At 39.2% G+C, this 21,250-nt stretch overlaps 1 protein-coding gene across 1 annotated transcript in view; it reads left to right on the top strand.

Annotated features, from left to right (window-relative positions):
- Nucleotides 1-21,250, top strand: part of nos1 (nitric oxide synthase 1 (neuronal)) — a 49,104-nt gene that overhangs the window by 13,832 nt on the left and 14,022 nt on the right. Inside the window, exons 5-23 of the mRNA XM_068311535.1 lie at nucleotides 3,900-4,045; nucleotides 4,453-4,615; nucleotides 4,847-4,938; nucleotides 6,920-7,061; nucleotides 7,164-7,303; nucleotides 8,222-8,396; nucleotides 10,167-10,268; nucleotides 10,635-10,829; nucleotides 11,002-11,087; nucleotides 11,640-11,784; nucleotides 13,065-13,169; nucleotides 13,260-13,318; nucleotides 13,394-13,510; nucleotides 16,276-16,450; nucleotides 16,786-16,924; nucleotides 17,836-17,914; nucleotides 18,082-18,275; nucleotides 19,307-19,476; nucleotides 20,528-20,738. Of these exons, the coding sequence (XP_068167636.1) occupies nucleotides 3,900-4,045; nucleotides 4,453-4,615; nucleotides 4,847-4,938; nucleotides 6,920-7,061; nucleotides 7,164-7,303; nucleotides 8,222-8,396; nucleotides 10,167-10,268; nucleotides 10,635-10,829; nucleotides 11,002-11,087; nucleotides 11,640-11,784; nucleotides 13,065-13,169; nucleotides 13,260-13,318; nucleotides 13,394-13,510; nucleotides 16,276-16,450; nucleotides 16,786-16,924; nucleotides 17,836-17,914; nucleotides 18,082-18,275; nucleotides 19,307-19,476; nucleotides 20,528-20,738 (2,635 nt within the window). The remainder of the gene's footprint in view (nucleotides 1-3,899; nucleotides 4,046-4,452; nucleotides 4,616-4,846; nucleotides 4,939-6,919; nucleotides 7,062-7,163; nucleotides 7,304-8,221; nucleotides 8,397-10,166; nucleotides 10,269-10,634; nucleotides 10,830-11,001; nucleotides 11,088-11,639; nucleotides 11,785-13,064; nucleotides 13,170-13,259; nucleotides 13,319-13,393; nucleotides 13,511-16,275; nucleotides 16,451-16,785; nucleotides 16,925-17,835; nucleotides 17,915-18,081; nucleotides 18,276-19,306; nucleotides 19,477-20,527; nucleotides 20,739-21,250) is intronic.

Raw genomic sequence — 21,250 nt, 5'->3', positions numbered from 1 at the left:
GTAGATATGAGTGATCCCACAATTTTTCTCCTCTAGTTGATCTATACAGTGCCTTGCGAATGTATTGGCCCCCAGAGAACTTTTTGACATATTGCCACACTTCAGGCTTCAAACTTAAAGATAACAAAATTCAAACATTTTTTAAGAATCAACAACACGTGACACATAATCTTGAATTGGAACCAAATTTATTCAACATTTTATATTGTGTTTACAAATTTAAAAAACTGAAAAGTAGGACGTGCAAATGTGAGACCAAATGACACACAGGTGCACTCTGTTTGTCATTGTTAGTCATTTACTTCAACATCGGATCATTCAGAAGTCATCAGGGAACTTCTGGAGTCGGTTAGCAGAGCTGAGGGAACAGAGGGCCAATACTTTTGCCCCCTACTTTTCAGTTTTTTTATTTGTAAACACAATATAAAATGTTGAATAAATTTGGGGCATCACAGTTTATAAACAGAATAATTACAGTAATTAGGTAGTATTGCTTAGTAATTGTATTCAGACAATTCTGCTAAAAGGCTTTGGCAAGGGAAATGGTACTGATGCACTAGTATGCATCAGTACTATTGTCTGTTGGCACAGTTGCAAACCACTTCTTTGGTCTCTACTGCTGTGAAATATGGGTTTGTTCACCACAGACCAAAGGATTGAAGAATGAAGAATGTTGGCAGCCAGCATCCTGCACAATGTGTTCAGTCAGACATGCCAGAATTTCAGTCTCAACAAGTAAAGATCTGTTTCACAAACAGATCAAATTTCTGATGTCAAATGTGAAGTTTCAGTCAGGTTTAAATGTCAGGAATAATTTGTTGTAGAATTCTGTATTTACTTTTGTTTTGTTTTATACAAACGGACAACTGCTGTTTTTTACATGCACAATTTTCCAAAATTGATTCCCAAGAACAAATATGGAAAGAGAAAACTAATTTCTTCTATCAAGTAACTCTATCCGTCTTTTTTTTTTTATGAGGGCGACTTTCTTGCTGGCACAAGTTGAACTGCTTAAGAATGCATCACCCCAAAAACACTGCAGCCATTCCTAAAGATCTTACAGCAGTGTTATTACTTTGGTGACTTATCAAATAGACCATGTATCCCAGTGAAAGGGCCGTAGTCACATCTTCAGATTTATTACGTATCACAGACAATGGTGTATTCAAGGATGATCAGTCTTTTCAAAAAGGACAGCTGGCTGGCATGAATAACCACAGCACTATGAGCACTATAAGCTGGTGTGCTGGAGCAAGTGATTCCTTTGTTTTATTTTCAACACTCCCCATTTTACTAATCCATTTCCTCATTTTACTGTTACCTCTCACTGTTCTGGTTTCTCCACTCCGCCTTGTTCACAACGCTTGTTTCATATTTTCTCAGCCTTGCTTAATTTTGAATTATCACTTTATTTTTATAATCTAATGTAGCCGCAAAGAGGGCACGAGCCAGTGTCTTATTGTGCCGGTCCCAAGCCCGGATAAATACAGAGGGTTGCGTCAGGAAGGTCATCCAGCATAAAACTTTTGCCAAATCAAAGATGCAAATCTTTTTTTATATTCTCAATTTTCTGCCAATTTATATTCCTATCTGCCATTATTTTCTGCAGTCATAGATTTCTTGTTGAATGAGTGTTGGGGTGGTGGGCAGTGAAGACATTTCGGCAAACTTATGTGACAGCAGACTCTAATCACATTAAACTGACCACACTAGGTTGTTCTCAGCTATGAGTAGTGTTCTCTCTGCATTTGTCCAATTATTTTCTTTTCTCTTGAGTTTGTCTTGCCATCTGGGTTAATGACATTACACAAACACGTGACTCACTTACTCACTCATTCATTAGCGTGTGCCAGCCACGTGCAGGCAATACAATGAAAGAAATTGAAATAAAAATTTCTAATCTTTTGCTCCAGTACAGAAAATATTTGTCAAGAAGCTGATGTCATTGAGTTGTTTTTCCTTACAAATCTCTAAACCATGTTATAGATTGTCCGGGACCCTGATGGCAATTGAAGCATATTGAAGAATTATTTTTTTATATAAAATAAATGAAGACCTTTGTGCACCAGGAGTACAACATCTTGTCCTGTTTTGCCTGTGCTGTGGGCAGTGTCCCCTCTAAGCTGTGCGCACAAGAAATTCTATGCTGCGCATAAAATTTGATGTAAACGTATTGTGATATCCTGTGTGTAATTACTGTTGTGTGTTGCTGCACTGAGTTGTTCTGCGCATGTGTGAGTTGTGCATGAGTTTGCGAGGGGGCTGTGAGTGTCAAAGGTGAGAGCTGATTGAGTTGAAAGGAGTTCTGGATTGTTGCTTGTTAAGGCTGGACCCTTAAATTAAGCTTGCCAAAAGAAGTCTGTGGTGGTCATCTTTGCCCACATTACACAATACAGGGGTGTCGCAGTATTAAATACAGTAATATCCAATTTTAGATCTAATCTTAGCTAATTAATTAGACCAATACTATTGTTTTCTGTCCCAGTTTGTATTGTAACTCTGTGAGTGAAAGGTGTCCAGCCAATGATTCGATAAGGTTCACTGACGCTACGCAGCCAATCAGAGCGTTCACGGTCCTGCGTGTGCGCCCTGCTGTACACACCGTGCAGGTTGGCTCGTTCACAACTAGAGACAAATGGGCAGCGACACATTCACTCACCAAGCTAAATTAAAAAAGAAATGCAGTTCTTTTAAGATGGAATGGCTGTTTGAGTACTGTATACAAATAGAAGAATAAGCTGTAAACTGGGTGACATTTTTTTCTTTGAGAAAGTTCAAAGCAAGAAGCAGACGAAGCGATTAACCTGGCCAACGTACAACTACATGAAAAATAAGGGAAAATTTAAGTCTGATTTGTGCATATTCTAATAACATTTATTTAAGATGTTTTTTATTAATGGATATTAATCATTTAATGCTGTCACTACTAGATAATTTTGGGTAGTTTGCAGGCAGCAGGGCGGCAGTGGCTCAGTGGTAGAGCAGATGTCTTGAAGATAGATCACCCAGCCGTGGGTGGTTCAAGCCCCGCCAGGACATCTCTCGGAGTGTGAGCTGACAGTGAGAGGTGTCAGCTCACCTCCCAGCCACTGCCGAGGTGCCCTTTAGCAAGGCGCCGTCCCCCCTACAAGCTGCTCGTTTTGGGCCGCCATCCCCCATGCGCGACCCGTTACTCTGCCTTCCCCTGATCTTTGTGTGATGTTATTAATTGCATGCCTACAGGCCCCAGTGTCGTGTTCAGGAGCCTGTATTCAATTATGTGTGTATGCATCACTAACTCATATGTAACTGCATGCAAGTGTAGTGTAGACTGTAAAGATAATTTCCCCATTTGAGGGACAATAAAGTGGACATTCTTTTTTTTCTTTACACTGTATAACAAGCAACAGCACACGTCATTGGGAAAAATGTGAATGTCTTAATGTAAACAAAATATGTCTGAAAGGCATCTGTCATTTCTTCCAGAACATGTCCCTAAGCCAGGCCACAACTGGCCCTCACCTAGGCCAAAGCGGGACCCTCATGTATGACATACTACACATCTCATGAAGAACAAGATTTGTCTTTTTCATGTCAAGTGGGCCAAATCACTTATATTAAAAGTAAACTAATAAATTGCGACAGTAGTTTGATTCTTTTAATAAGCCATATAAGTTGCTATGATCCAAGGTTTTGAACAAGTGCTCACAGTAGACCTCAGTGTGCTCAGTCAGTTTGTGTGTTTGCCCAAACACATAAAAAGTTAGAGGGAACATTGCTTGTGGGTATTTGCTGATAAATTAAGAGAATTGCACAAAAAACCCAAATCATCTGACTCTTCAGTTGCATTCTAAAAAAATAAGAATAATTCATCCTTGAATACAGCTTCATCCCATCTGTCATGTTATTTATCTGTTCAGATCCCAGTCTGTGCTGAAAATGTGTGCAGTGGTTCCATCATGACCCCCAGTCAGTATATCCGCAAACCAGATGAAGTCAGAAGCAATGAGGAGCTTCTTCAACTAGCCACTGAATTCATCGATCAGTATTACTCTTCCATCAGAAGGTAATCATCTGTAGCTTCTGCGCTTAAGCTTAAAATTTTGATGTACAGATGTACAGTATGTTCTTGAAATGACTTCTGCAGGCCAGTGTTGAATGTGAATGTAAAAACAAATTCTAATTGATTGGAAAGAACATTTGCAGACCATTTGCTTTATGAAATGCACCGAAGTCAAGGATGTCCCTGTCCCTTGATAGTCATGTGCTTCAGAATGTATTGAGTCAGCGTTCTTTTTTTTTTAAACCTGAGCCTTTCAAGTAATTCCTTCCTGATAATATGCGTTCCTACCTCATTCTTTTCTTCCTACTGATGTTCTTGCAGTTGACATCATGTGGTGTGTAGAGTCTGGAGATGTGTAGATAATTGATCTCTTATCCTTTCATGCAAGTGGTCTTGTCCTGCCCCAATAGATATGGCTCTAAGGCCCATGTGGAAAGGCTGGATGAGGTGACAAAGGAGATCGAAGCTTCAGGAAGTTACCAGCTAAAAGACACAGAACTTATTTATGGAGCCAAGCACGCCTGGAGAAATGCTTCCAGATGTGTTGGGAGGATTCAATGGTCCAAATTGCAGGTATTGTCACAGTACGTCTAAACACAAAATGAGCGACTGCAACTCTTTATGTGCACTTTCGACTCTTATATTTGCAGTTTCGTTCATTATCCAAACATTATTCAAAAAAAATTATAATTCACTTAGTAATATGAGATGAATCAAATTATCCTGTTTTGTCATATCGTTCTGCTATTTTACAGACTTAAGTATGCATAAACTTCAAAATTCATTAGTGCAATTGTTTTCCAGGTATTTGATGCCAGAGACTGCACAACAGCTCATGGAATGTACAATTATATCTGCAACCACATTAAATATGCCACCAACAAAGGCAACCTGCGGTAATGTCACACTCAAACAACACGATCCATCTATCCATCTTTGAAATGTACTTGTTTCATTCCCCATCTGTCCTTGGACATCTCATCACCCTATCCTGTGACTATCTTGACTTAACCTACTGTCCCATCTGTCATTGTGAGCTGTCTCTTAACATGGCCTCTGACACTCTCTGCTGCTTGTCTATCTGTCAGTGTTTTGACACCAATCATTGCCCCACTAGTGAGGCAGTGGACCCTACTACATAGTAGGCATTTGTCAGATCTGCACAGGGTTCTTTTACTTTTTTTCTGCTGAGCCCTATTCATATGTGACACCTCATAATTTCTTCTTAGATGGATAGCTTCTGACTCACGACTGTGGTTACCTGGCCCTTGAAAGGACAGCTGAGATACACATGTTGAGAAGCGCTAGCATTACAGCAGTGCTCTCAGCCTGGCACAGATACCAAAATGAACACGTGCATTTGCAGCATGTTGCATTAGTTTTAGGATTATTTTTATACTTTTTTTTTGGACATGTTATAATAACAAACTTCACACCTTCATCACATTTACAACATCAACATTCAAAAAATAAAAGGCTGACGGGTAGAAGCCATTAGGCTTGTGAAATTCCCGTCCACCAGAATCAACAAACATCTCTCTCATTATGATATGTTGTCAACCAACTCAGACATTAAATATTTTCGACCGGTTCATACATTGAATTTGACAGACGTTCATACCCTTATCCACTTCCAAATATTAGCCTTTCTCCCAGATGTAACATAGAGCATGACCAAACCTTGTGTTTGGAACAAACAAAAGGTTTGGAACAAACCTTGTGTTCCAATTTTCCTAGGAACACAAGGTTTGTTAACATCATAGATAGTCAAAACAAGAAGTTGACCTTGCCAGTGTTCTTCACAAGAATATCATGATCATATTCACCTCTTTCAGCAGACAGTGTTTATCCAAAAATTAACCAGTTTTTCACAGACACTTCAACAGTTTCACATTCCATTATATTGTAAAAAGAAATCAACATGCTCTTAAAAGTCTCAAACTTAATGTTATCTCCCATGCAAAAAAAATATGTTTTTTTTTGTTAATCACTCCATGATTCTGACGTCCATGATGATGGATAGTTTTTCAGCTGTTCTAAATCACATGGCAATATTAATTAATTGGGCAATTCAAATATTTTCCTGAAAATGGGTAAAAAAGAGTTTTACATCCCTTATTTGTTTTAATAAATACACAAACAGTTAATTAAAAAAGAATGAAAAAAATGGGTTACAGAGGTCATAATATTATTCAACAATATAATATAAAAACCTGATTGGACTTGATTTTTAAAGTTTGAATTACCATAGGCCAGAGAACTATATATATAATCTGTGGTCTGTATATTGATTATTCCAGCTGCCACATCTTTTATGTATGTAACATACAAGTACAAATTAACATGATGCTGGATAGCAAACATAGCTTTTGCTTTCATCACTTACATAAGTTTCCAAAGCCAAGCAGGGTTTCCTGCAGATGTAGATTGCTCACACCAGTGGCCTAGATTCCAACCAGCTGCTCTCCCTCCCCTGTGACTTTTCAAACCGGCTTAACAGTATCAACACTTGTCCCAGGTCATGGCATTAAAGGCCCCTGAGTGTAGAACATACCAAAAGTGTCAACTTCATGTAGGATCACTTTGATAACATAGAAAGTGCATGGGCACAAATTAAATGCTAAATCATATTTATATGTCAGAATCATGTCAATGTGCTTAAATAGTTATAGACATCATTACTTGTAAATCTGATACGGTATCTGTAGGAAATGGGTTGCTGTTGACCGAAGATGCAACTAATGAAGAATCTGGGATTACTTTAAAATGTTTGGGGTTAAAAATAGAAATAGTCTCACATATGCAGATTATATGAAGATCTATACACATTAATGACAAACTTTTTTTTGCTGTCTTTTTCTGATTGGTTCATTGCAGGTCAGCCATCACCATATTTCCTCAGAGAACAGATGGCAAACATGACTTTCGCGTGTGGAACAGTCAGCTGATTCGTTATGCGGGCTACAAACAACCTGATGGCAACATATTGGGTGACCCTGCAAACATTGAATTTACTGAGGTATACCTTGTCTTTTCAGGTCCACAAATTATAACAGCAGATATTCATACAAGAACAAACGCTCTATGTGCACTAACCTTGCAAACTGCTTTTGGCTACTAGATTTGTGTGCAGTTGGGATGGAAAGCTCCAAAAGGCCGCTTTGATGTTTTACCCCTCCTGCTGCAAGCCAATGGAAATGATCCTGAGCTGTTCGAGATCCCTGAAGATCTCATCCTGGAGGTGCCGATCACGCACCCAAAGTAAGTTAATCACACAAACATGCATGAGCCACTTGAGCATGTATGAAATACAAAGAAAAACAGAAGCAGAGGGAAATGCATGAAAATCCACCCACTCATAAATCTCTCAACAATACCTCGCAGACAAAAGGAAAGCATGGTGCCAAGATTGTTTTGTTAGATTGAGTTCTAGTCATATTTCTTCTGAGCTGAGGATTGTCAAACAGTAAATTTATCCTGTTGCTTTACAGGTTTTGTGGTAACCATGGGACTACAAGGAAACTTTTCTCATATTCGTAGCTACTATTCAAAAGTCACTATGCCCCTTGATATCTCAAGCATTAAACTGCTGTATCTAAAAATTATGGTCACACTGAAAAAATGTGTTGTAGCAGTAAACTACTTTTCATGTACTGGAACATGTACAGCTGCAGACAGAGCCATTACTACATCACTTCGCATCACAAAATGGATTTCAGAATCTCTCGAAACGCCAATATTTCTACCTTACACCCCAAAAATTGGCATCTTTTGTTCCGTATCCAACATCAACTGGCCCTCAAATCTGGCAGTACCTTTGTGCAGGCTTGCAAGAACGGCATCTTGTTATTACACGAGATTAGATTCAGCTCTGCACATATTAACTGAAAGCAATGCTACCAATCCTCCTTGAGAGTGAAAGGAGTCTTGACTGCTCCGTCCAGCTTTGAAAAGCTATCAAATGTTTGTGTTTTTTTTGTGTGTTTTTGATGTTGATACATTCCTTTTTAATTTAGCATCTCAGGGATGATATAAAACAAACAGAAATTACAGCAGTGCAGTATCTGGCAGATGTGGAATGTTGGATTTTAGACCTGACCTCACCAGGAACCATTATGAAATGACTTTGTTGAAATGGTGGGCAATCTTCACAGTCATGTCTCTGTTTACTCTGTCCAGGTTTGAGTGGTTCAAAGAGCTGGAACTGAAGTGGTACGCCCTCCCAGCAGTTTCCAACATGCTGATGGAGATTGGTGGTCTGGAATTCACTGGCTGCCCCTTCAGTGGCTGGTACATGGGCACAGAGATTGGTGTGAGGGACTTCTGTGACAGCTCACGCTACAACCTTCTGGAGGTACTGTAATTCATTGTGCCAAAATGCACGGACCCACGTTCCATTAGGAAGAATCAGTGGCACAGATTGAGTAAAGCCTTGTGGAGAGACAAGTATGTGTTGTGTCACCAGAATGGCACAATCAGAATGCCATTCTTCCTCTAATACAGTGGTACCTCTACTTACGAAATTAATTGGTTCAAGAAGAAATTACGTAAGTAGAAAATTACGTAAGTAGAGACGCATTTTCCATGCAAATGCCCTAATCCGTTCCAAGCCCGCAAAAATTCCGACATAAATGTTTTATATAACATAAAAATGCATCAAAACATGTAACAAATACATGTTATCATTACATTATTACACAATAAATGAGAGTTGTGCATGACGTAAAAAACAAAGAATAAAGAATAATAATGACAGTCATTAACCTTTTAACAGCTGTCCTCATTGTTTTTTGCCCTCTTTGGTTCATGCACTCCTGTTCGGCACTCTCACGATGCCAGAGTGAATTCCAGTGCTCATTTTGAACTTCTCCAACCACCCACGCAATGTCTTAAAGTCCTTAAACTTTCTTTTGTTTTAATAACGTGACGATTGTAGATTTTTGGCCATATTCTTTGGCAAGATCAGCCAAACGCATCCCTTTCTCATGCTCTTCTATTATCTCTTGCTTTGTTTGTACGGACAAAAAAACTCTTTTCTTCGTCTTTTCTTTTCCTCTTTTCTCTGTCACTTTATTGGGGTCCGTAGCGAATACGTACTCAAAAAGTTATTATATTTGCGCAAAACTATCAGACTACCTCATGGGTCGAGTGCCGAATGTCAAGACACTCCATAGAACAGTATGGTATCTAGCTCCACACAGAGGTGGAGTGGCATCCCTCTTCGCCAATGGGATGCCAGGAAGATACGTAATAGCCAATGGCAGAGCAGCTATGAGAATGTTGCGTTCAGGAACCTGTGGGAGATTTGAGTATCACCCGATACTGTGTTTTTATTTGAGTATCAGCCGATACTGTGTTTTTATTTGAGTATCAGCCGATACTGTGTTTTTACATTACGTAAGTCGAAATTTCTTTCGTAAATAGAGGTAATATTGTCCTGCTGAGAAATTTCATGAGTAGAAAATTTCGTTAGTAGAGACATTCGTCCACTGTAGTATCACTGTAGTTCAGAAAGCTGATTAACAGTACCTGACAAGAAACAAAGACCCTTTTTGCCTTGTCATGAACCAAAAAATGTGTGTTTATTCATGGATTTATCAATGCAGCCATGTTCTATTCCTTGTATTTGAATAAGCAAATTGAAATGTGAGCTGTTATGCAACACTAATGCCAAAATGTTAATTCATGCATCTTTTTATTATTATTAGAATATTATTAACAGTGTAATTTTGTACCAATGAATTTAAACAGGAAAAATTGTATTGTGTACTGTTCAGCAGCACTTAATGCCTTAATTTCCTTGACGAGGATCGGTGAACGTTTGCCATATAATTAGGGTAATAATGTCTACTATCTGTGTCCTATTCAAATGAATAAGAGAAAGGGTTTCCCTACCCTAAGATCTGAGTTAAATCGTCCAGTTCCATGCAAAGAACACTACTGGGCACGTCAGCTTTTGATTTTCTCTATAAGAGGCATCGTCAAAAATCAAGTTCTGTAACAAGGACTCAGCAAACCCTGAGAGACAATTCGTCTCTATTTTCCACAGATCTCATTTTGTTGTTTGTACATTGCAATATATTGTTGTCATCCTTTTTGTATGAAATATTTCTCCATAATGTAGGACGTTGCTAACAAGATGGCCTTAGATACAAGAAAGACTTCCTCACTTTGGAAAGATCAGGCACTGGTGGAGGTCAACATTGCTGTTCTTCACAGCTTCCAGGTAAATATTGAACTGACATTTTGGAAGAAACAAAGGTTCACAAAAGAAAAGTGTCAATATTCCACATGGCTTCCAATACTAACATACACCTTTGTTTATTCCTCAGTATGTTCCAAACACCAATATTTTAGGCAAAATATGATTTAAATATGCTTCCCTCTATAGCAGCTTACAAGTTATTTGTCATTCACAAGTCAGATCCAATGTTAAGGCATGTGCAAGCAGTTTAGACTGAAACTCAAATCACACAGTTGGTAAATGTCAAATTTTTAGCTAGAAAACTGCATTCTTCAAATAAAATGTTGATTTTTATTTCAAAAGTGTGACAAAGTTTATAAATAAGTTCATTGTGTCCAATAATTTCAGTCATGCAAAGTGACCATAGTAGATCATCACTCAGCCACAGAGTCATTCATGAAGCATATGGAGAGTGAGTACCGGGTACGAGGTGGTTGCCCTGGCGACTGGGTGTGGATTGTGCCTCCCATGTCAGGAAGCATCACACCAGTTTTCCACCAAGAAATGCTCAACTACCACCTCACACCATCGTTTGAGTACCAGGTGATCACCAACAAAGTCCATTGTGCTTATGTTTACCAACTGATCGCAAAGCTATGTTAACGAACACGGTGAATAATAATGATAAAAACAAGAGCAGAACCATCGCACATTGTGAATTGCAAATTCATCTTCAAATTACGAATTCTGAAATATATTTTCTCATGTGCAAAAGCATGATCCCTGGAATACATATGTATGGAAAGGAGTCAATGGGACACCAACAAAGAAAAGAGCCATTGGATTCAAGAAGCTTGCCAAGTGAGTCTGCAGTCATGCGAATACATTAGAAAAAAAGCCATGCTTGATATTCTCAAATTAAGAACATCTTTTCTTCATGTTTTACCTCCTACAGTCATAAACTTGATGCTGATATGCAACCCTTGATAGCAAGGTTAATATCTTATAGGCTACTGTAAGCATTTGACAGTCTGTCAAACAAATAATCATGTACTTGATGCCTGGGAAGGAAGTTGTCAAACTCAGTAGTGAAATTCATCCAATCAACCCCTCGGGGAGTAATCAAAGCATTGTGGGAGTTATACACATGCACTGATGCAGTCATGTTGCATGCTATTGATTTAATTGCCTCAAGGAGAAGACAAGCTATTCAATCAATCTTGTGCCATACGCTACCTAGGACAAAATGTCTATCTGCAAAAATGAACAGCACTGCCCTAAAAAAACAAATGTTTCATCACATGTATCAACATGTCTTTGGTCATGAACAAGGGCAAATACTTCAAATTGTGTAACGGTTTGACTGAATGATTGCATTTGTCTGTCTCATCCTACCTCATTTCTCTACTGCAGGGCTGTGAAGTTTTCTGCCAAGCTAATGGGCCAGGCAATGGCCAAGAGAGTGAAAGCCACAATACTTTATGCCACAGAGACTGGCAAATCTCAAGACTATGCCAAAACTCTCTGTGAAATATTCAAGCACGCATTTGCTGTGAAGGTATGCTTGCTTCTACCTTGCATCATCTTCCCCAAAAGTTAAGCGAGAGCTCACTTGTCATTGTGTGGACATTCAATTGAAAGATGAGGAATTCAAAGAATACATTTCTCCACCTACTCTGTCGCTTTCCCTCTGTCGCTCTCGATCTTAATGTCTTGCTTTCTGGCTGACAAAACCAACCAGATGCTATCAGAGTATAGGCTACGAGAGGGTAAGGGGGGGGGGCGTCTTGTCGCATTTTCCTCTTCTCTCATGCAGTCCAGTGCCGCAGGTCACAGGCAAGATTTAACCACTGAAGCGTTGAGCAGCACAGTAGTTTAAGACAGGATCAGAAGCACCCCTGGCTGTGCAAATCTGTTTAGAAAAAAGAGGAAATGCTAAACATGCCGCTCTCAATCATACACTGTGTGCTTTTCCTTCAGGTCATGTCTTAATTTCCTCTTTGGTTTTCCTAGTGTGATCAGTCATACAAGAAAGATGCATACATGCAAGTGTGTGGCTTCGTTTGTCACTGAGAGTGGGAGTAGGTGGATCTCAGGGAAGATGTAAATGCCTGGGGCAAATCTTCCTAGTTCTGGGGCAAAAGCCATTTGTTCATGCCTTTGGTTTTGTTTTAATTTGCATGTGTATGTGGGGGTAAGTAAATGCAAGTATGTTCCAAGGCAGACAAACACCATTATCTTGAGAGGTGTGCATCATGGATGCTCCTCCAGCAGCAGCAACATATTATCATCTTGTTAGAGGTGAAGACAGAGTGGCTATTACAATCTCCTCCTCTGCCAGTGGCTGTTTGTTCAGCCTTAATTTACACCCGTAGGTCATCAACTGTAGGGCGGCATGGTGGCGCAGTGGGCAGCACTGTCACTGCGCAGCAAGGCAGTTCTGGGCTCGAGTCCCGTTCTGTGCGGAGTTTGCATGTTCTCCCCGTGTCCACGTGGGTTCTCTCCAGCTTCCTCCCACCTCCATAAACATGCACTTCAGTTTAATTGGCCGTTCCAAATTGCCCATAGTCTGTGAGTGTTAGCGTGCATGGTTATCTATGTGTGGCTCCGCGGCACACTGGCATTGCACCCGGACCCCCCCCCCCCCCTCGCGCCCTAAGATAGCTGGGATAGACTCCAGCTCCCCGTGACCCGCTACGGGCAATAAAGCGGTTTGGAAGATGAATGAATGGAAGGTGTAGTGTATCCAGGAGACAAGCTGAACAAATACCTTGCCTGGTCAAAGGAGACTGATGGGGGGTTTTTTCTCCGTGGTATTATTTTTTATGGTGTCTGCAGGTCACATCAATGGATGAATATGATGTTGTGCATCTGGAGCATGAGACGCTGGTCTTAGTGGTGACCAGTACGTTTGGAAATGGTGATCCCCCGGAAAATGGAGAGGTATGTGGCTAAACGGGTTATAGCAACTCCAGTTTTACCAGAGCACAGGAGAATTGACATATTTACCAAATGTATCTTGTGTTACTCTAGAAATTTGGAGCTGCCTTAATGGACATGCGCCATCCAACATCCAACCCAGAAGAAAGAAAGTGAGTTTGGTCCGTTAGCCTGTAAGTTTTATTTTTCCTTCTATCGACTTGACTCTACTTTTGCTTCCTGTGCAGGAGCTATAAGGTCCGTTTCAACAGCGTGTCTTCCTACTCTGACACTCGTAAATCCTCCAGTGATGAGCCAGAAGCCAGGGTCAATTTTGAGAGCACTGGGCCTTTTGCCAATGTCAGGTAAAGACAACAAAAATAACCAGAAAACATAAGTGCAATTTCTTTTTGGCATCATATGATATAATGGTATCCAATGCATTCGGTGATGATGTTGTCATTGGCAAGTTGTAAGATATGTAGACATCAATATATAAACATATTAAGATGACATTCACAAATGTCTCTTTAAATTCTGATGAAACAGTGGTTATATGATGGGCCTTGATGTATTTGTTGCCCCAGGTAAAAGAAGATGAGTTCTACAACTGTTATTTTTCAGGGCAGATGCAATTCAACTTTTTAACTTTTGTTAAATTTCCTCGAGTGTCTTGGGAAATTGAAATTCATTGTAAGACAGCTGTGTCTGGAAAAAAAGGAAAACAATGGTTTTTGTGCCATGAGCTATTACCTATGACATTACCAATGATAGGGGAGGGTGAACGTTACTTATTGAAGCACAGTAAAGATGTGGGCTACTCAATTTAAATATTGCAAACTTGGTGCTGAGACGCCTTGTGTCAGATTTCATTGGACAATACAGGAAAGGACAACATTACCATTTGTGGGGTAGATCCCCCGGAGTTTCTTCAAAAAATGCCTTACCATACCATTACACCTGTGTCATCACATTTTAGCAGAGTTAAAACCCATTGAAACAGTGGAAACTTCAGAAGTGTCCATCAGATAAGGTAAGGTCACTGCCTTCATATTCTGGAAGGCAAAAAGAAGTCAAACCCTCTACAGGGGTTTACTCAGTGGCAGGCCGTGCGTTTCATACCTAGGCCTTCAGTGATGCTATCCTTAGTCAAACTTGCATAAATACATCCCATAATGCTGTGAGCAGCTCCTACCACTGCCACCAATGTAGTGTTCAGGACTGAGACGTTTATAAATTCTCTCAAATGGGACAAAAACTGGCGTCAGCCCCACTCCTTTTATTGTCACTTGCACAGAAGAACCCCGCGACCACACCTTTTATAGACGTCACACATCTACGTCACAGAACAGAACTAACTGAAATGACCATCAATTATGACACCACAGCTACAGAAACGAAATACAGACATACACTAACACACTACTAGATGTTGCATCACCTCTATCAGGTATAAAACAGGCTATTTTCCAGCAGGGACACAAGTCTCTGTGTATTTCCACTACAATCACACAGCTGCACAAGTGCACCACATCCTTTACACACATTGCAGAAGAACAAGAATTGTTTTCATTTTAAGTATATTTTTCATTTTATTTCATTATAATTGATTTCATATTCATGAAATTAAATTACAAGAACATTAAATATGAAAAGTCACCTAACAAACTCTTCAAACAGCTTATTTAAACACAAAATCCATTCTCCTTTCTTTCCTCAAGAACACTCCGTTAGCTAGTTCAGGTTAGCTAGAACAGTGTAGCTAGAACAGGTTAGCTCCTTCAGGGATCGGACCCTCTTCTCACTAGTTTCTCTTCAAATGTCCGTCTGCATAGCATCTGCATAGCGCCGCCTTCCTAGAGTGAGTATCCAATCACAGGACACGTACATGTCAGGTGAACATGAGGCCAGCTAGAAGGCCTTAGCATCGCCAACTCGTGATCTGATTGACTATCGCATCTGTCTATTAACTATATGTTCCCTTTCACTCACAGTGCAGGGAGACCTGCATTCTAGATTCTGAAGGCCCTGGGCAGATTTCATTCAACCTGGCAACACAAGCGTGATGAATTCTGATTGGACAAAACCCCTCTAATCTAAAAATAGGACACTTACCCATTGTTGGCATATGTCATATTATATCCAAATGTATAATTATATATTTATTCATATATTTGAATACATTTATTTAAGGAAAAGGCATTAAAATATAATATAACTTTCATCATAAATATCATCATAATCTCTGGTTATGTTAGACCAGCAGAGAAGGTCTTGCTGGTCCTGACCGCCCACCACTGGGTTTACTATGCTGAACCACAAAGAAAATCAAGAAGATTTAGCTTGAGAAAACTGACAAAGAGTACTACCAGGCAAATGTTCAGCTCCCACTCGATTTGAGCATTTTAAGCACCTACCCCATTCATCTGATATGGCACCATCAAACTCAAAAAAGAGAGAGATGGAGCACAACAAATTGCAACAATTAATCAATTGTTGCCATTTTGACAGTTCTGATTATACAGTATGATTCTTGTGAAGTACTTTCATCAGGTCTCAGATACTAATTTCATCAAAGAATTGATCTGTGGGCCCCGAAACACCTGGACAGATGTGAAGATGTGGATATGGACAATAATCGCATCAATCACATTTCAATATTGTGTCATAGGATAATGAAGGATATTGTTTGAGCTTATTGATAGGGGAAGAATGGAAGCGTCATCCAAAATGTATGTGCTTACACACAAAATGTATGTGCTACACACACACACACACATACACACACACACACACACACACACACACACACACACACACACACACACACACACACACACACACACACACTCTGATAAATATGTGTATTGCTTTAAAGTGAATCAGAGGAAGGATGTTTTCACCTAGAAGTAATCTTATTCATTCTATCTAAAATTCAATCCAAAGCCAGGCAGCACAAATGTTCAATTCATAAATAATATTTAGATGCTTTTCAAGTTTGGGAATAAGAAATAAGAATTGTTACATGCATTCTGTGGTAGTGCTTTGTAGATGACATGTACTGTACATATTTTTGCTTCTGTAGCACCCTTACCTCAGTCTCATTCTCCCCATGTGTGTGTCTGTTTAGGTTCTCAGTGTTTGGCCTTGGCTCAAGGGCCTATCCACACTTCTGCGCTTTTGCCCACGCTGTGGACACACTGTTTGAAGAGCTCGGGGGGGAGCGCATCCTACGCATGGGAGAAGGAGATGAGCTCTGTGGCCAGGAAGAGTCATTCAGGACATGGGCCAAGAAGGTTTTTAAGGTTGGTTTAATGAGCTAAGACCCTTTGTGTTTTGAGTTCATTGTCTATGACATAATGTGCAGAATGAGCTTGGGCATGGTTCATGACTGACATTTTGGTAACATTCCAAGGCTTCTTTTTAATATTGATATGGTCCTCTGGTGTGTCTGAAACAACATCAGAAATAATAAAATCAAAACAACCCCAGCAGTCAAGGTAAAATTTTGAAGAAGTTTGAACATTTCTAACCTTGAGCTGTTGAAACCTCTCATTCTCTGAATAGTGTTGGTGTGAATGGGAGCCTTTTAATAATAATGGTCATGTCCTTTGCTGTGACTTTATTGTAAACCATCAAGGCTGCCTGTGATGTGTTCTGTGTTGGCGACGATGTGAATATTGAGAAGGCCAATGACTCCTTGATCAGTAATGATCGCAGCTGGAAAAAGAGCAAGTTCCGCTTGACGTACACAGCTGAGGCCCCCGCCCTAACAAAAGGTAAATAATAAACCTGCAGAACATATTTGATAAACTGATGTATTGGTGTTAAGGGGACAAAAAGCACTAATAAGCAGCACAACAAGTCATATCTACAGAATTATGGTAATGTTATTGATCAAGAACAGCCCACTCATCCATATATTGTCTGTGGCTGAGAGTTTTGATGCTGGCGAGAAACTAAAATGATACTGCAATGGTCTCCTGAGATCTTTCTACGATAAAGTTTTATATTACCAGTGGCTCTGTTCACTAAATTATATTTAATTAACCAAGAACATTTTAAACTTGCCTGACAGTGGGGCTTTGTGCAATACTGACAACTGTGACAACATTAAAGTCATAGGAAAAAGGAATCAAACACTTAATTTTTATTACTATTCACTACTTTATTACTACGGTCTTACATGTGTAATCTTTTAATACCTAATGTAAGCTATGCATTTGACTTGATAATTAAACCTAGACAGTCACAGTGTTCTCCATACTATAAGCTCCAAAATACCATCTGAGAACACATTCTTAATGTTCATCTTTGTTTTTTTGTCAGTTGTGGCAAGATGCCACCCTTTTCTGCAGACATTTTTGTTTTTCTTTGAGCTCATTTACTAGAACTCACAATACACTTTCCTTGTTGTCACTATATTTTTGATTTACTCATCGTTTAGTAAGATCATAGTATTTTTACTACCACAAAACTTAAGCAATCTAATGCTGTAAATTAAGTCTTACGTTGATGATGTGATACCATTCTTTTTTTTATACCACCTTTTACTTTCAAGAATGTATTATGCATGACTGCTTTGTAATTTCACCAACCCTTGTTGTTTTAAGGTTTAAGAATATATTATTTTTAACCAGTCCCTGAGTAAAGTCAGCGTTGTGTATCTGATGCAGTTTTTGTCTGCCAGCTCTGTACAGTATTCACAAAAAGAAGGTTTATGGAGCGAAGATGCTGGAATCTCAAAACCTGCAATCTCCTAAAACTAAGTAAGTATTTATTGACAAATGAAACACGCAAAATAAATCACACGTTTGTTAAACTTGTGAAGTAATTTATAATGATTGCACTGTTTTGTAGTCCAATTCCTTCATTCTGTCAGAAAGGAATGCTACACCATTTTCTGTCCATTCAAATTCCCTGATCATTTTTGCAGTCGTTCCACCATATTAGTGCGGCTCCACACGAACAACCATAACAGCCTGAGCTACCAGCCTGGAGACCATCTGGGCATCTTCGCTGGCAACCACGAGGACCTGGTGACAGCGCTCATAGATAAACTGGAAGATGCTCCACCTGTCAATCAGATAGTCAAAGTGGAGTTCCTGGAGGAGAGGAACACTGCCCTGGGTGGGTGATGCTGCTGCCATTAAGGGATGCGCAATATTTGCTTGTTTGTAAAATTATTTTCTGATATTACAATATGTTTATGGCCTGTAGTTTATGACTGCAAAAAAGACTAATATTCCGAAACTCTATGACTATACACAAGATTACACGCATGCTTTTCAAACTGTAAATGAGCTCTATGAAAGATTCCAGAGTTGGCTACATGATTGGACGTTCACATGGGTCAAGAGATGGGGGAGGCCCAAACCCAAGACGGGTTGCCTGGTCACCCAAAGCTGGTGGCCTAATGTGCTTAAATATGTGTTTTCTGATACCATGCTGGCATTTAGCAAGTTAAAAAGGCATGACAAATAACGGCAAAATTTAAGTCTATGACATTTTTAAAAATCAAGCTCTACTTTATAAGCAATGTGATAAGATTGCTAAAACGGTGATATGTTGTCCGTAAGGTAGGTGGATATTTTCCACTGCATAGAGGGTATGGAGAGCTGCATCCACAATGTGAAAATATTTTCTTTTTTTGTTGTTTTTGCTGCTAACTGGCTTCGTTCTACGTTTTGCTTAATCTCTCAGTTGTGGTTCTTAAACATATTACATCAACAAATCACATCTTTTATCTGTTTATTGCCAGCTTGTAATATCCAATATATCATTTTATATTTAAGTGTTTATGATCATTTAAATTTAAATGTCAGAATACAGTACTCCCTTGTAGAGTTTTTTTTTCTGGCTATTTAATACAATAAATACTATACCATTTTAACATATAATATGTACCATTTGTTCTCAACAACCTCTAACTCCTCACCAATAAATGCTTTGGTGTCTTCACTAGTCAGTAATTTTGAAAGTTTGGAGGCTGGAAAAAAAGACAAAGGTTTAAAGGTGACCAAAAAGGCTATATGGAGGTGAGAGTTGGATGATAATTGTCTGTGGCTTCAGTCTTAGGGCCAGTCCCTTTAGTAAATATAGTTATTCGATTTGCTGTGTATTAACATGAATTAATGAGGGGTTACCCCTTTAATACGCAGGTGTGATCAGTAACTGGACAAATGAGACTCGTATCCCTCCATGCACCATGTACCAGGCCTTCCAGTACTTCCTGGACATCACCACCCCACCAAGTCCTGTGCTGCTGCAACAATTTGCTGCTCTGGCAACCAATGACAAACAGAAAAAGAAACTAGAGATCCTCAGTAAGGTAAATTCATTGGGACATAATGATTAACGTAATTTTTTGAGTATTTTAGCCACTGCTGCGCTGAGTTCTTGGGTCGTGTATAGACAGATGAGGGATTTATGTTGTGTAAGTACAGGGTATATCTGTAAATAAATGTGCTCTTTTTTAAATTACAAAGCTAAATTTATGAAGACATGTTATTTCAGTTTTTATTAGAACATGTTTTGAAAGCACGGTTCCTTAAGAAGTCACCATATGTTTAAAGCATAACGAATTCATCATGTTTGATATCAAAATATGGAGCGTAGTTTTCTGTGTCTATAAGCCAATTTGATGCACTTTGCACTGATGAAAATATGTACAGTAGGAGTTAGCTGGCTCCAAATTAAAGCTGATGATCGTTCTAACCCAAAGCCATTCCCCCTTGCAGTGCCTCTCACAATTCACTCTATATTTTTGTCAATGTGTGGAAAAGACTGGATGAGGCCAAGCAGTGACTCATATACTCAAACACTGAATGTCTATCACCAAAGCAAGAAAACATGGAAGGCTTCTGAATTCACAAAAACCAAACAGTACAGTAGAATCTTGAGGACTTCATTTTCATATGCGCTAATGCTCAGGCTCATTTTCAGAACAAAATGCAGGGTTTCTCTGGCTTTAACTAGATTCTCAAATCCAGAATAGTGGAAGTTTTATCAATTTCCACAACCCTGCTTGTTAAAGTGAAAGGTTTAAACTTTCTGCAAAAAAACAGTGTTCCATGGATGAAATGAAGACCACATCAGACTTTAATGGACAGTATCCCTCATTGACAAGTACAATGCAAAAGATGAACATATATCAAAGCATTTCAGTAATGCTCTAATACTGCGCATCTGAGCTTTGCCATGAAAATTATCTTCTGTCTCTGCTGTAAAATATTAAATTTACCTAAATTATTTTTGTCATATTATCGGTTACTTTGGTTTCTGAGGTGTTGCGCCACAACTTAAAACATTTCAAAACAAAAACTGAACATACTTGTCCATCTTAACATTTTCCCACTTTGTTTTTCCCCTTGGCATCCAAGGGCTTGCAGGAGTACGAGCAGTGGAAGTGGTATAATAATCCAACACTGGTGGAGGTGTTGGAAGAGTTCCCATCCATTCAGCTACCCTCCACTCTGCTCCTCAACCAGCTGCCCCTGCTGCAGCCTCGCTATTACTCTATCAGCTCATCTCCAGAGCTTCACCCAGGTGAAATCCACCTCACTGTTGCTGTTGTCTCCTACCGTGCCAAAGGTAAGGATGGACTACTTGTTCAAGGCTATCTCACTTTGTGAGTTCATCTATTGAAGTTAGGCAATAGATGAATTGCGTAACTTTTAATTTAGGCAATAGATTTCAAGGATATAAACAGGAGGCTGCAGTATTTTCAGACAGATTGGCTTTTAATTATTCCTAAAGTATTTTTCTTGTATCTCATATAGTCAATTTTCCAAAAGTTCAATGAGAATTGAGTTTAACAGCAACTGGACCCTGTGTATAAATGTTAGCTTCTGTACAGTTTGTCACGAAAAAACAAAAAAGGCTGTGACTATCAACCTTGCTGCAGTATCTTAAAGTCAAATGACTCAGCGTCTGGGAAAACACTCGGTTGGCTCTCAGAAAATTGATTGCCAGTTATTTTGGAAAGTACATTTGCTTTGTGGGGTCATCAGATCATGAGTATAATTACAAGAAAAAAACATTTGTAAGTCCATCAGGGAGATGCTCTTTGTGGAAGATTATATATGCAGCTGTTCAAACATCAG

This window comes from Antennarius striatus, chromosome 3 (assembly GCF_040054535.1).
Source record: "Antennarius striatus isolate MH-2024 chromosome 3, ASM4005453v1, whole genome shotgun sequence".
NCBI classification, from domain to species: Eukaryota; Metazoa; Chordata; class Actinopteri; order Lophiiformes; family Antennariidae; genus Antennarius; species Antennarius striatus.
This window is presented reverse-complemented; position numbering and strand designations above follow the sequence as displayed.